Raw genomic sequence first — 15,595 nt, forward strand, 5'->3', positions numbered from 1 at the left:
AGAAGAGTCAAATTATATCAAGCATCTTTTCCAACCACAATGCTATGAAACCAGAAGTCAACCACAAGAAAAAAGCTGGGAGAGTCACAAATATGTGGAGACTAAACAAAATGCTACTGAACAACCACTGGATCAATGAAGAAATGAAAGGAAAAATCAAAAAATACCTGAAGACAAATTAAAATGAAACACAAAATACCAACTTTTACGGGATGCAGAAAAAGCAGTACTAAGAGAGAAATTTATAGCACTACAGGCCTACCTCAAGAAACAAGAAAAATCTCACAGAAGTAATCTTAAACTACACCTAACAGAAAGAGAAAAAGAACAAAGCCCAAAGTCAGCAGAAGGAGGGAAATAATAAAAATTAGAGCAGAAATAAATGAAATAGAGACTGAAAAAACAATAAAAAGGATCGATGAAACTAAGAGCTGGTTCTTTGAGACGGTAAAAATAATTGACAAACCCTGAGCCAGACTCACTAAGAAAAAAAGAGATAAGGCTCAAATGAATAACACTAAAAATGAAAGAGGAAAAATTACAATGGACACCACAGAAACATAAAGGACTGTAAGAGAATACTACGAAAAACTGTATGCCTACAAATTGGATAATCTAGAAGAAACGGATAAATTCTTCAACACATGTAACCTCCCAAAACTGAATCAAGAAGAAACAGAGAATCTAAATAGACAAATACAAGTAAAGAGATTGAAACAGTAATAGAAAATCTCCTAAAACACAAAAGCCCAGGACCAGATGGCTTCTCTGGAGGATTCTACAAAATATTCAAAGAAGATTTAATACCCATCCTTCTCAAACTATTCCAAAAAATTGAAGACGACGGGACACTTCTTAACTCATTCTTCAAGGCAAACATCACCATGATATCAAAACCAGACAAGGACAACACAAAGAAGGAAAATTACAGGTCAATATCGCTGATGAACAAAGCTGCAAAAATCCTCAACAAAATAGCAGCAAACCAAATACACCAATACATTAAAAGGATCATACACCATGATCAACTGCAATTTATACAAGGGATGCAGGGATGGTTCACTATCTGCAAATCAATCAATGTAATACACCACATTAATAAAAGACTAATAAAAATGACATGATCATCTCAATAGATGCAGAGAAAGCATTTGACAAGACCCAACATCCATTTATGATAAAAAGTCTCAATAAAATGGGTATAAAAGGAAAGTATCTCAATATAATAAAGGCCATATGCAACAAAGCCACAGCAAACATCATACTTAATGGTGAAAAACTGAAAGCCATCCTTCTGAAAACAGGAACAAGACAAGGATGCCCACTCTCACCATTCTTACTCAACATAGTACTGGAGGTTTTGGCCAGAGCAATTAGGCAAGAAAAAGAAATAAAAGAGATCCAAATTGCAAAGGAAGAAGTAAAACTCTCACTGTTTGAAGGCAATGTGATTCTATTTATAGGAAACCCTAAAGAATCCACCAGAAAACGATTAGAAATAATAACTACAGCAAAGTTGCAGGGTACAAAAATCAACTTACAAAAATCAGTTGCATTTCTATAATAACGAACTAGCAGAAAGAGAAGTCAAGAATACAATCCCATTTACAATCAGAATGAAAAGAACAAAATATCTAGGAATAAATTTAACCAAGGAGGTGAAAGACCTATACATTGAAAACTATAAGACATTATTGAAAGAAATCAAAGAAGACAAAAAGAAATGGAAACATATTCTATTGGAAGAATAAACATAGTTAAAATGTCCATATTACCTAAAGCAATCTACAAACTTGATGCAATCCCAATCAAGAGTTCCAATGACATTCTTTATGGAAACAGAACAAAGAATCCTAAAATTCATATGGAAAAAAAAGACCCTGAATAGCCAAAGCAATCCTGGAAAAAAAGAACAAAGGTGGAGGCATCACAATCCCTGACTTCAAAATATACTACAAAGCTACAGTAATCAAAACAGCACGGTACCAGCAGAAAATCAGATGCACAGATCAATTGGACAGAATTGAAAGCCCAGAAATAAAACCACAAATCTATGAACAGCTAATCTTCTACAAAGGAGGCAAGGACATAAAGTGAGAAAGGAAAGTGTCTTTAATAAAGTGTGTTGGGAAAACTGGACAGCAACATGCAGAAGAATGAAAGTAGACAATTATCTTACACCATACACAAAAATTAACTCAAAATGGATTAAAGACTTGAATGTAAGACCTGAAACCAAGAAATTTCTAGAAGAAAATATAGGCAGTACACTCTTGGACATTGGTCTTAGCAGTATCTTTTTGAATACTACGTCTACTCGGGCAAGAGGGACAAAAGAAAAAATAAACAAATGGGACTACGTCAGACTACAGAGATTCTGCAAGGCAAAGGAAACTAGGAACAAAACAAAAAGACAACCCACCAAATGGGAGAAAATATTTGCAAATCATATATCTGACAAGGGTTATTTTCCAAAATATATAAAGAACTCATCCAACTCAACAACAAGAAAACAAACAACCCAATCAAAAATGGGCAGAGGATATGAACAGATCTTTTCCCCAAGAAGATATATGGACGGCCAAGAGGCACATCAGGGTTCAACATCACTAATCATCAGGGAAGTGCAAACCAAAACTACAATGAGATTTCACCTTATACCAGTCAGAATAGCTATATTTAACAAGACAAAAAATAACAAATGTTGTACAGGGTGTGGAGAAAAGGAACCCTCACACTGCTGGTGGAAATGCAAGCTGGTACAGCTGCTATGGAAAACAGTATGGAAATTTCTCAAAAAATTAAAAACAGAAATACCATACGACCCAACTATTCCACTACTGGGTATTCATTCAATGAACATGAAATCAACAATCCAAAGAGACTTATGCATCCCTATGTTCATCACAGCATTATTCTCAATAGCCAAGATGTGGAAGCAACCCAAGTGCCCATCAACTGATGAATGGATAAAGAAGATGTGGTGTGTGTGTGTGTGTGTGTGTGTGTATATATACAACAGAATACTACTCGGCCATAAAAAAGGGGAAAAATCTTGATTTGCGACAATATGGATGGACCCTGAGGGTATTATGTTATGTGAAATAAGCTAGACAAAGAAAGACAAACACTGTATGATATCACTTGTATGTGGAAGATAAAAAAAACACATGGATAAGGAGAACAGATTAGTGGTTATCAGAGAGGAAAGGGATGTAGGGGGAGGCAAAACAGGTAAAGGGGCACATATGCATGGTGATGGATAAAAACTACATTATTGGGTGTGAGCACAATGCAGTCTATAAAAAAACTGATTTATAATAATGTACACCTGAAATTACAGTGTTATAGACCATTGTGACCTCAATAAAATAAATTTTTAAAAACTACAAAATAAAAAATAGAATATTTTGATTAAACAAATGCCCAGATATAGTCTTAGATTCTGATAAGAAAATGCCCAGAGTATAACTTTAGGTAAAAAACAACATAAACAAAAAAACAGTATATACAGAATGATCCTAATGGGGGAAAACACAGAAAGAAAATGTATGCTTGTTAACAGCCTTTATCTTTGGGGGGTAGCATTACATGTGATTATATTTTTCTTCTTTATAGTTTTCTGTATTTTAAATTTTTTCTATAATAATCATGCAAAAAATGTTAAAAAATACACTGGCAAACCAGAAAATATCTATTAGAATGGCTAAAATTTGACAAAAAAAAAAAAAACAGTGACGGGGCCAGCCTGGTGGTGCAGCAGTTAAGTTCACACGCTCTGCTTCAGCAGCTCTGGGTTCAGCGGTTCAGGTCCCGGGCGTGGATCTACATATCGCTTATCAAGTGCTGCTGTGGAGGCATCCCTCATATAAAGTAGAGGAAGATGGGCACAGATGTTAGCTCAGGGACAATCCTCCTCAGCAAAAGGAGGAGGATTAGTGGCAGATGTTAGCTCAGGGCTAATCTTCCTCAAAAAAGAAAAGAAAACAAAACAAAACATTGACCTTACTGAACTATTGTTGAGGATGTGGAGGAACTAGAACTCTCATACACTGTTGACGGAAATGCAAAATGATACAACCACTTTGGAAAAGAGTTTTTAACTTTCTTATAATCTTAAGTATACACCTACTATACGTTCCAGTTATTCCACTCCTAGGCATCTACCCAAAATTAAAGAAGGCATATATCCAAAGACTTGTACATTAAAATGTTCATAGCAGCCTTATTTATAGTAGTCCCTAAAACTGGAAACAATCCAAATGGTCATCAAGAGGTCAATGGACCAACAAACTGCGGTCTATTCATACCATGAAATACCACTTAGCAATAAAAAGGAGTAACCTATTTATACATGGAACAACACTGATGAGTCAAACTAATTACAGAGTGAAAGAAGACAGAAAACATAGTATATATTGTATCATTACATTTATATACAACTCTAGATAGAAAATGCAAACTAAATTATAACAGAAAGCAGATTAGTGGTTGCCTGGGGAAGGAAGGACTGCACAGGGACACAAGGAAACTTTTGGGTTTGACAGACATGTTCATTATGTTGACTATGGTGGCGATTTAATGGTGTTTGCATATGTCAATACTTGTCGAATTGTACACTTCTTATATATGCTCTTTACTGTATCTCAATTATACCTCAATAAAGCTACTAAAAATAAAAATATCTTAAAACCAAAAAAAAGCTAAATGAAGAAACTATTACCATTTCCAAGTCAGAAAAAAAAAATTGAAGCTAAAAATAAAACTCTTCCCTTCACCAGTAGCTACAGAGTCTGGAAACTGGGAGTTGATGGCTGGTCCCTCCATTGCCTCCCTTATGGTGAGGTTGGGTGGAGGACTAACCCTGCCCTAGAACAAGCTGGAAAGAGAAGAGTATGCTAAGTAGAATAGTTTTCAAAGGACCTTCCCATTTATCCTCCTTGCCTACTGTATCAAGACGATGTCTCAAGTATGTTGGACCATCTTTTTTCTTTCATATAAAAGAACAGAAACAGAAAGTATCCAAGTTAAAGGGTAGGTTCTGGAGTTAGACACCTGGGTTCATAGTTTGGCTCACTGTTTACTAAAGGTGTGCCCTTGGACAAGTTCCCTAACCTCTCTGTGCCTCAATTTCCTCACCTATAGAATGTGCATTCATTCAATAAATATTCAGTGAGAACCCCCCTGCAAAACACTCTTAAAACAAAAATGGCAAAACAGGAAAATGTATATAATGAAATAATAACTAGAAAAAACCTTAATTTTTCTATTTTCTCACTAAGAGACTAAGAAAAAGAAAGAACATAAAAATGTTTAAGAATTAAATTTTTAGGGGCCGGCCCCACGGCAGAGTGGTTGAGTTTGCGCGCTCTGCTTTGGCGGCCCAGGGTTTCACCGGTTCAGATCCTGGGTGCAGACATGGCACTGCTCATCAAGCCATGCTGAGGCGATGTCCCACATGCCACAACTAGAAGGACCCACAACTAAAAATACACAATACACAACTATGTACTGGCGGGCTTTGGGGAGATAAAGGAAAAATAAAATCTTTAAAAAAAAAAGAACTAAATTTTTAAAATATCATGTCAAGCATAGAGAAGAGGTAATGAGAAAACAGCAGCAGGTAGTTTCCAAATTACACAGTAATTCAATTGATTCTCTCTATATAAATTATATTTATTTACTTGAGGAAAGAGGTTAAAATGGAATCTGCAGACCAGATTATTATGACATCCTTAGAAAGAGAGCTTATCAAGCACAACTGAATATATGTGCATCAAATCAACACACTGCACATCTTAAACTTGCACAATGTTTTATGTCAATTATAGCTCAATAAAAATAAATTGTAAAAAATAAAATAAGAGTAAAAAGAAAGCACGACTAGATTGCAATCTGCTAACAACGTCACGTCCTCTCAACAGTCAGTCATGTTAATGTTAGGCTTATAAGGTTTTCCCAAAAGGCAATATTTTGATTATTCATTTTCATAATACATTTACAATACTGCTTTAATTACTGATCTAATAGTATTGCAATTATTATGTGAAACATAAGCCAATTCCCACAAATTTCAAAGTTTGTTCAGTGAGATAGTATGAAAATGTTACTAAGATTTCCAGTTTAACATTTCAAATAAAGTTTAAAACTGTTCACAATGAATGCAACTCTTCCGATCACAGTCTATCAATGAACTCACAAAGGAGCCCAAATGTCCTCCAGCAGGAAAAAGGAGAGTAGCAATAGCATCACAATCAACTTGTAATATGGCCACTAAGTTCTGTTTATTCAATGATGTTTTTGATTAGTAAATTTTCTATCCGTGTAGCTGTCTTATAAATGACCTTAAAAGCAGCTTAAAAACATTCATTAGACAGCTGTTACAGTTACAACTGGAACTCAGTAGAAGGTACCAAGGGAAGGTATTCATTTTCATGTTCAGAAAGCATTATTCATTCCTATTGTGAAGAAGAAGAATCCCAGTAAGCATGTAATAAATATTTAAATGAGCATTTTGTTAGAAAAATAACAATTACCTGTGAGACACCCAACTTTTTACAGGCATCAAGAAAATTTTCCACATTTCTTCGACATTTTGCCATGCTCAATTTAGGCTGTAAAGTAAGGGGGAAAAGGTATATTTTCAGGCATATTGATACAGAAGTTAATAAAAATTGAAAAATGAATTGAGGTATATTATTTAAAGCTCTATCTTCCTTTAGAGAAGCTCTATCTTCCTTTAGAGAACTAAGAAATTGTAGACAAAACTTACCACTGCTGGTGATGGCACATGAATACTAGCTACAGAGCGTGGCCTTATATGATTGGCTAAATGGCAAAGAACAACCCCATCCATCAATGCAGCTCCAATGTCATCCGGCAAAATTACTTTTAGCCTGGATTCAAGATTCTATAAAGAAATGGGTATAAATCATAGATATTCTATCTATATATCTTACATATTTATATTATTAATCATCACATAATCCAAAATTTTAAAGAGCAGTGAAAATAAAAATCCATATACCTTGTTAACTTTCCAAGTTAAACCCATTTCTAAAAGCAGATCAAAAGGTCCATCTGACTTACATTGCGAAGTTGTCGTATTTGCTCTCGCTCTTCTCGTAGATGTTCCATCTTTCTTCTCATTGTAAATCCTGGATCTGCTGCCCCATATTCCTGCCGAGATGAGCGACTAAAAGCTATAAAAACAGAAATTTCCTAGCTTATTACAAAGCTAATAGGAAGGATCAACCATCAGCGGGGAAAGAGACATAATAAAAAGAATCAGTACAAAACTACATAAAACACTATTACTTATTAACACATTCCAAATATTTTTTACAGAATATAATTGAAATCTACTTATCTGCATAATTGAAAGCAACAGGGAAGACAAGTGTAACGATTTCTACCACCTATACATGTTCTTAAACATTCGTTATTAGAAACTTACGACCCAGGTTAAAAATTATTATTGAACATAAATCAGCCTTTATTATCTTTAAAGAAGAAGGAAATTATTCTTGAAGGTCAATACAGTTATTCAGGAATAAAAACTATAATTCAATACCTTGCCAAGTAACATGGATCCATTTTCTTTTGGGCTTGCCAAATGCGAAAAGATCCCTTTTTAAAACCACAATATAATGGAGTGCTATAATTTCAAACAGTGTTTGGTTTGCTGGCAGAGTGGTCACTCTAATAGCAGTCACAGTAGAGTAGAAATAAGACTGCAGTATATCTAAGGCAAAAAGCTGAGGTTTCAGGAGCTTGAAGGTAAAGAGGAAGAAAGAAATGGGGAATGGGAATTGGAAAGACAAATAAGGTTAAGAGAAAATTACTTTTAGGAGAGGGGAAAGAATCTATGTGTACTTAAAACTATGGAATCAATCCCATTTAAGCTGGGAAACTCTAGTTTCATACATAACCAATAAATTTTATTTGCAGAATATATATTTACCTGATCTAGGCTTCAAGCCAAAGGGACCATGTGAAAAACCATCAGTTCTATCATATTCCTAAAAACAGAAAACAAATAAAACCTCTGTTCTTTCAAAATAATCAAGGTAGTTGTTCATTCATATCCAATCCAATTTTGAGAAGTATTTATTTTTTTCCATCATTAGTGGAGTAGAGAAAGGCAAATTGCATTTCAGTTCAAATTGGTAAATTTCACTTTTAAAAAAAGGTCTAGAAATATTTGCTAATTGACCTGACTAAATAAGCCTTTAAATACTTCTCTCTCATAGTATAAGGAAAATGAAAAAGAAAACTAGTTAAGTGTATAAAATAAATAGATACTCTTTTTTGAATGAAGAACCAGACTAAAGTCTCCCCAAAAATGAAGTAAGCTTCAATAAAAAGATAAGTGAAATTAGCAACATTTACTCAGTACCTACTATGTACTCGACACTTAGTGGATAATCTGAAGCAAATCTACACACTCATACTAATGGTGCTACAGAGTGATAGATGATAAATCATTATCTTTTCTATTTGAATGCACATTGTTTCAAAGTGCTTTCACACAGTGGTGTGCTGTGGAAAGAATTGTGGCACATTAAAGAAATCTGAACTTGGATTCAGAAAGCTTAGGCTAAGGCTGGAGAAAAACACTTAATTTCTCTGTGACTGTTTCTTCATCTTTAAAATGGGATGTTGTGAAGATTGACTGAGATGACCTAAAAAAACGCACTTTGTAAATTATAAAGTCATAAGATAATGTAATTTTAGCAGCATCTTATTTAATCTGTGCAACAACTGTGAATTAGAGTCTGGGCTTTTGTCACTTCTCTACCATTTATTGACTGGGGTCTTGGGAAAAGCTATTAGTCTGTTGTGTCGTAAAATAATGAGGATAATACCAGGCTCACGGGACATCTCAGGTTCAAATGTACAGGCAAGCACTTTGTTAATAGTAAAGTACTATACTAATTATTTATACCATTTTCCTTTCACAGATGCTATTGAAGCAATCGGAATTCTGTTGATTCTCTGCATCTTCTGCTGATTAACTTGTGATACACAGCTCAAGTTGAATGTTAGTTGAGATACCAAAACACACGCTCACCACTCTATCCGTCCACAAGCCTCATAGTTTGTCTTCATTATTTCAGTCAAAGTGTTAAGAATTGCCATACAAAAATATTCACTTATCCAAATGCAAGCAAAAATGTATTAGAAAAGTAGTATAATTTATTGGAGAAAACTAGCACTAATACTCTCCCCGTGAACATAGATCATAAAATCATAAAGCAACTAGGCAAATAAGTAGTCACTTATACATTTATAATATTTATATATAAGTAGTCACACATTTGTTATAACTGAAAGTAAATGAAAGAATTTACAAAAGTATGTAACAGACTAATTTCAGGCTATCCTAAGTTAAATTATTTTCTAAAAGAATGTAAACCATTTTACCTGCCATACAGATAATTTAGAAACATGCTAATAAAACTAATGTCCAAGTCCATTTAAAAGTTTTATAATGCAACTCACCCAAAACAGACAAATAATCCTGGCTTTTTAAAAAAAATTAACACCACCTATATAAAATAAAATGCTATCTAACTAACCAAAGTTATGTGGTGAATTTGGATCATTCAGATATTTAGACAAAGTCCTGAAATGAATCATAGTCATTGATTTACTAATGCCAAAACAATAAAAATACTAAATAAGGTAATCTGAAGTAGAAGAGACACTATTTAGAATTTTTAAAATTTATCTCTTGTAAAGTAATCGATTTAACTAAATTAGAAGAATCACTCATATTAACCCCAGAGTATTTAGTTGAGATTTCACAAACTCGAGTTTTCATCTACCCCTTCTCCTTATGCCCCCCACTTGCGTCTAAGATGCTAGGGATTGTGTACCCTCCTGTCGATAGGAACAACCCACTGCAGGGATGTTTCTCGTGGAAAAAGGAAGTTTCTCTTGCATTGCTTTCAGACCTAATTGGTTACGAGAAAAACCAAAGGCCATTGTACAATGCTAAAGTACTTTTTCCAAATTTAAAATTTTAAGGCTGTTCTTATCATTAATTTCAAAATATGGATGAATTATAAAACATAAAAATTTTATAAAGTGAATTCTTTTCTTTGATTTATAGGCATTTTCCAATAAGTAAATTTACATGACATTTATTATGAACAATTGCACAAAAGGTTGGTGTTCTTAGAATTTTTTATAGGCTGGGTTTGTACAAATTAACCTACTGTGGGCTTTTAAATATGGGTGAATAAATTACACTGTAAAACAACAAAAAGAAAAAAAAGAAAGATGAGGTTAGAGAGAAGAGACAAGGAAGAAACCTATGTAAAACACATACAAAAACAGAACTTGTACCTCAGATACTGGAGATTGTGGTGACATATTAGCATTATCACTGTCTTGCTAAAATATAAAAATAAAAAAATGAAAGATGAAATTAAAATACAAATGATGATTTAGACATATAAAAGGAAAACTGAAAATCTTTGATCGACTGCTAAAGGAAGAATCTGAAAAATACCATCTTGCCACTCAAAGTCTGTGAACCAGCAGCATCAGCATCCTCTGGGAGCTTGTTAGAAATGCAGAATCTCAGGCCCCACCCCAGACCTACTGAATGAGAATGTGTATTTCAATATGACCCCAAGGTGATTCATAAGCACTTTCAAGTTTTAAAAGTACTATCCACTCACATAAAATATTTTCTTATAAATTTATTTCCTTTAAATATCACAAATGAAAAATCTTCTCACGTCTTAGAAAAGATCCATGTGTTGAGATTAATTCCTGATGGGAAATGGCAACAATATGTCACAATCTGAGACACGTACAGGGAGGCATGCAAAAATTCCATCACCCCAAATAAGAACATTTACCTGGAAAACTATGTGTATCTAATACAGGCTTAGAAATAATCACCAAGGATTTAATTGTATAAAATAATATTAAACGATCCATGTTTTTTGAATGACTACTACCAATCAAATACAAAAATCTTAACATTTAACCTTGAATATGCATACCACATAGGACATTTATTCATCATTCAACAAGTAATTACCAACCATATACTATATGTCAGACACTGTGCTAGACGCTGGGAACACTGAAATTTAGTAAAATATCATCCACTCAAGGATCTCTCAGTCTAGGGGGAAAATAGGTTCATTTATACAAGTAATACAACCTTCTCAATACAATGATAAAGCTATGCATGGCATATTATGAGGCACAGATAAAGGGCATTTGGGGAAGTTGTGGGGGTTGTGGAGAAGGAAAGTTTCCTGAGAAGGTAAAAAACTGAGTAGGTGTTTACAGAAAAAGAAGGAAGGGAATAACATTCCACAAGGACAAAGACACAGAAGCAATAAATGAAAGGATGAGTGCAGAAAACCTTTGAGCAGTTCCATATTGCTGGAGAGGACAGTGAAAGGAGAGCAAATAGTTGAGTTGAAGCTGACATGGTAAGTGGGGGCTTGATTAAGAAGGACCTAGAGGAGGATGGCCCCTGTGACCGAGTGGTTAAGTTCACAAACTCCACGTTGGCGGCCCAGGGTTTCACCAGTTGGGATCCTGGGCACGGTCCTAGCAATGCTCATCAGGCCATGCTGAGGCAGTATCCCACATAGCAGAACCAGAAGGACCTACAACTAGAATATACAACTATGTACTGGGGGGCTTTGGGGAGAAGAAGAAAAAAAGAAGATTGGCAACACATGTTAGTTCAGGTGCCAATCTTTAAAAAAAAAAAAAAAAAAGAAGGACCTAGAATTTGCCTTCTAAGTGATGAGGAGACAGTCAAGGTTTCTAAGCAAAGGAATGGTCTGATCATATGTGTGTTCTTTGAAATGATCATCGCAGCTGCAGGGAGGAGAATGGACTGGAGAAAGGGAGAAGAGCAAGGATACTATCGTAGTAGTCCAGGGAAGAAATGATGAGGGCCTGTACTAGGGCAGAAATAGAAGAAATGCAGGTGGGAAATGCATTCAAAATATTTCAGCACTAAAAATAAAAGTAGGTCTTGGTAAATGATTAGATATTGAGGCAGGCAGGACCGAAGTGGACATAAAATATAAAGGGACAGGGAGAGCAGCCAAGCTGAACCTCTAGTTCAGGGATCAGCCAATGTTTTCTGTGTGATTCCACTTCCTAAAATTAAAGGAGTTTTCAGAAGCCCTGCCAAGTACCCAACATCAAATTAACTACCAATCCCTCCAAACAAAAATATACAAAGTTTAAGTATTTATGGTGATGAGAATGTATATTTCAAAAATGCTAGGCTGTTGCATGGCTTAAAGTGGTGAAGCGGAAAAATTTATAGTAATGCACAAACTGTAGAAATCTACTTTTAAATGTTAAAATAGTGAACAGAATTTGTGGAAAGAAATTAATAAATTCCAAAGAAATCTCAATTGACTACCAGGTTGATTTAGGAAGATAAAAGACGGGAAAATGTAAAAATTTTAAATTCATGAATTACAGTTTCAAGATGAATGCTAAGAAAATTCTACAACTGAACTATTAGAAATTCTATTCCAAATAAAGGACATATGGAAATTACATGATTACGTTAATGATTGTATGATGATGCTGAGTTTTTATCAGTGGCGAAAACCCATGCATTAAATCAATAACAAAGAAACTGCAAGATGGGTTACATTTTACTCTGATTGAGGCAACCACATATGAAAAATAAATATTTTAAATAATTACTAACATTACCCTGTTTTCTCACCTCATCGTTTTCATTGCCACTTGAACTCTTCCTTGATGATTTATACTGAAAAATATTTAAAGCACATACTTTATTTTTCCTTGAACATATGAATTTGTTGCTAGTAAATTATATGTGAGGTTTATTCATATTTTGGTAATTTTATTAAATTATCTGATACTAAGTTTAATTACATAACCAGTTTAAATAGTCCTACTATTTGCTAATAGCTAACACGAACAGTCCTTTCTACGTGCAAGGCACAGTTCTAAGTACTTTACATATATCAAGTAAACATTTCCTCCTAAGCCAATCCATTTCCCATTCACTCAGGTTTGCTATTTGAGGGCTGTCTTAAATCCTCCTTTTTCTTAATCCACTACATTCAATACGTCATCACGTCAATTGTTTTTTATCTCTCTCCATCTTACTTCTGAATTCTCACAAGTACCACCCTATCCTAGGCCCCCATTATCTCACACCTAGTCGATAATATCACCATTCAAAAATGTCTATTGTTAAGAAACCTAGTGATTTCAGGTAAAAGAAAATACTATATTAAATGTATATACTGACTATATAATAATATTAGTTGTGATAATAGCTAACTTATACTAGTGCTTACTATATACCAGGCATTGATTTAAGTGTTACATGAATTAACCCATTTAATATTCATAACAACTCTAAGGTAAATACTAATATCTCTACTTTATACCGAGGCATAGAGGTAATATACTCAATATAAAAAAATGCTAATATGTGAAAAAGTGCTTTTTAGATTTAAGGAAATACAATATGACAACCACTACAGTTCTTATTTCTGATTCCTCCTCACCACAAATATTCAGTGGAAAATCAGTGGAAGACTAACCTTCTCAAAACATTACTTGGAACTCATGACTCTCCTGTTGAAAAACCTACTAACTTTAGGATTATGTCCAAATTTCTTTGCCTGGCATTCAAGGTTCTCTTTAATGGTCCCCTTTACTTATGCAGCTTTATCTTCCATGACTCCTGGAAAAATAGATAACCTACCTGATAGTTCTACCATGAACTGAGGGGTGAGCAGTATTAGGGATTACAAATACAAGACCTAACTTCCTCTACTGTCACTCCTGTGATTTAAGACAATTATCACTACTTTCCAGGGTGCTCTTTCCAGCTGATCCCAGACATAGCCTCAATATGCTTTCAACCCAATGCTCCACATAGCCACTGAATGGAGTTAGCATGTGTGAATAAACCTACTGGCTATCCCTAGGCATGATGCTCACTTATGTCACTTATTCTTGGTTATATTCTACTTTAAAAAAAGAGTGACATTTGGAAAGCAGACACCAGGACTCCAAGACGGCATCACTCATACCAGTGAGGGAGAAGAAACTCATGGGTGTCTGAATAGGGGAGCTACCAAGCTGGATACTGATGCGGGATTTCATCCCTAAAGGTACTGTTGGAGCATTTCTAAGAGGTTACTACTGGTATCACAACAAGTATGTCAATGTGAAGAAAGGGAGCATTGCTGGGGTTTCTAAGTGCTGGCAGCTTACGAACTTCTCAAATACCACCTTTCTTACAAGAAACTCACACATGAGCAGCTATGCAAGTACCACTGAAAAGGGCCCAGTGTAGAGGGCACAGTCTACATTCCTGACCATGACCTTTTTTGGCCAGCACTCCTGATCTTTGCTGAATCCTTTCATATCCTAACTGAGAGTTAATACCCAATAAAAGACGATTGGTACAAAAAAAAAAAGAATAACATTTGAGTGAATAATAAGCTAATATTTATTAGGTGCATACTCTGTGGCAAGCAGAGTTCTAAGCACTTTACATTATTAAATAATTCAATAGTTATAACAATCCTGTGGAGGAAGATATTATTAGTCATTTGAAGATTAAAAAAACTAAGCTCAGCAAGGTTAGGTAATTTGCCAAAGTCACACAGTTAGTAGATATCTCAAATAAGGCCTGGAACCTGAGTGATTTGATTCTAGAAGCCCAGGCTCTTAACCACTATGCTATACTCCCATCTCTAAATCCTAAATGATTAGTAGGAATTTCTCAGGAATAAAGGGCTGATGAGCATGACATTCCCAAAAGGAAAGCACAAAGGAATAAAAAAGCTCAGCCCAGGGGCTGGCCCATTGGCATAGTACTTAAGTTGGTATGCTCTGCTTCCATGAACTGGGGATCATGGGTTCAGATTGTGGGCACAAACCTACAAACCACTCATCAAGCCATGCTGTGGCAGCATCCCACACACAAAATAGAGAAAGACTGGCACAGATGGTAGCTCAGGGACTATCTTCCTCAAGCAAAAAGAGGAAGATTGGCAACAGACGTTAGCTCAGGTGGCCCTCACCAAAAAAAAAAAAAAAAAGCCCAGACTATGCAGAAAACAAAGAGCAGTAGTGTGGCTCGTGAGGAAAGTGAATCGTGGCAGGCAACAAAACTTAGAGAAGTAGATAAAGATGGCCCATGAAGTTTCTAAAAAGTCTAAACTTTATGTATATTGATAATGGGGAACCAATAAAGACATTTAAGCTGAGGATTTCTCTAAGGACTGGGAGACTAGAGAAAGGGGGACCATTAAGAAGTTATTACAATTGCTCAGGTGAGAAAGAATGAGGGTTCCAACAAAACGAAGGGAAATAGAGACAAAGAGGTGATGAATTGGAGAAATGACGTATAACTAACATCCTGGTGACCAATTAGGTGAAGGGAATGAAAGAGGGAAAGATGAAGGAGGACTCAGATACAGAGCTTAGATAACTTTATAGATACCTCTACTATTAATTACAATAAAGAATAGAGAGGAGGAGCAAGCTCCATAGTGCAGAGAGGGAGAGGGAGACATAATGAATCTGAAATACATGT

General features: G+C 35.0%; 1 protein-coding gene, 1 non-coding gene and 1 pseudogene across 13 annotated transcripts in view; 1 reads left to right on the forward strand and 2 right to left on the reverse strand.

Annotated features, from left to right (window-relative positions):
• The window catches only part of LRCH2 (leucine rich repeats and calponin homology domain containing 2), a 105,655-nt gene that overhangs the window by 9,958 nt on the left and 80,102 nt on the right, over positions 1-15,595 (reverse strand). For 4 of the 12 annotated variants that reach the window (XM_001915776.6, XM_070258488.1, XM_023634467.2 and 1 more), the window contains 6 exons: positions 12,734-12,778; positions 10,354-10,401; positions 7,964-8,021; positions 7,090-7,202; positions 6,773-6,910; positions 6,537-6,614 (listed from right to left, as the gene is read on the reverse strand). In XM_001915776.6, the coding sequence (XP_001915811.3) occupies positions 6,537-6,614; positions 6,773-6,910; positions 7,090-7,202; positions 7,964-8,021; positions 10,354-10,401; positions 12,734-12,778 (480 nt within the window). Of the gene's footprint in view, positions 1-6,536; positions 6,615-6,772; positions 6,911-7,089; positions 7,203-7,573; positions 7,773-7,963; positions 8,022-10,353; positions 10,402-12,733; positions 12,779-15,595 lie in introns of all 12 variants that reach the window. The other 8 variants (XM_023634469.2, XM_070258489.1, XM_023634468.2 and 5 more) reach the window with 3 other exon arrangements.
• Positions 9,874-10,002, reverse strand: LOC111771701 (small nucleolar RNA SNORA35). Its single transcript, XR_002805628.1, has one exon. It is a non-coding gene; the product is annotated as a small nucleolar RNA SNORA35 (small nucleolar RNA).
• LOC102150871 (ATP synthase subunit f, mitochondrial pseudogene) lies at positions 13,221-14,331 on the forward strand (annotated as a pseudogene).

Source organism: Equus caballus, chromosome X (genome assembly GCF_041296265.1).
Source record: "Equus caballus isolate H_3958 breed thoroughbred chromosome X, TB-T2T, whole genome shotgun sequence".
Taxonomy (NCBI): Eukaryota; Metazoa; Chordata; class Mammalia; order Perissodactyla; family Equidae; genus Equus; species Equus caballus.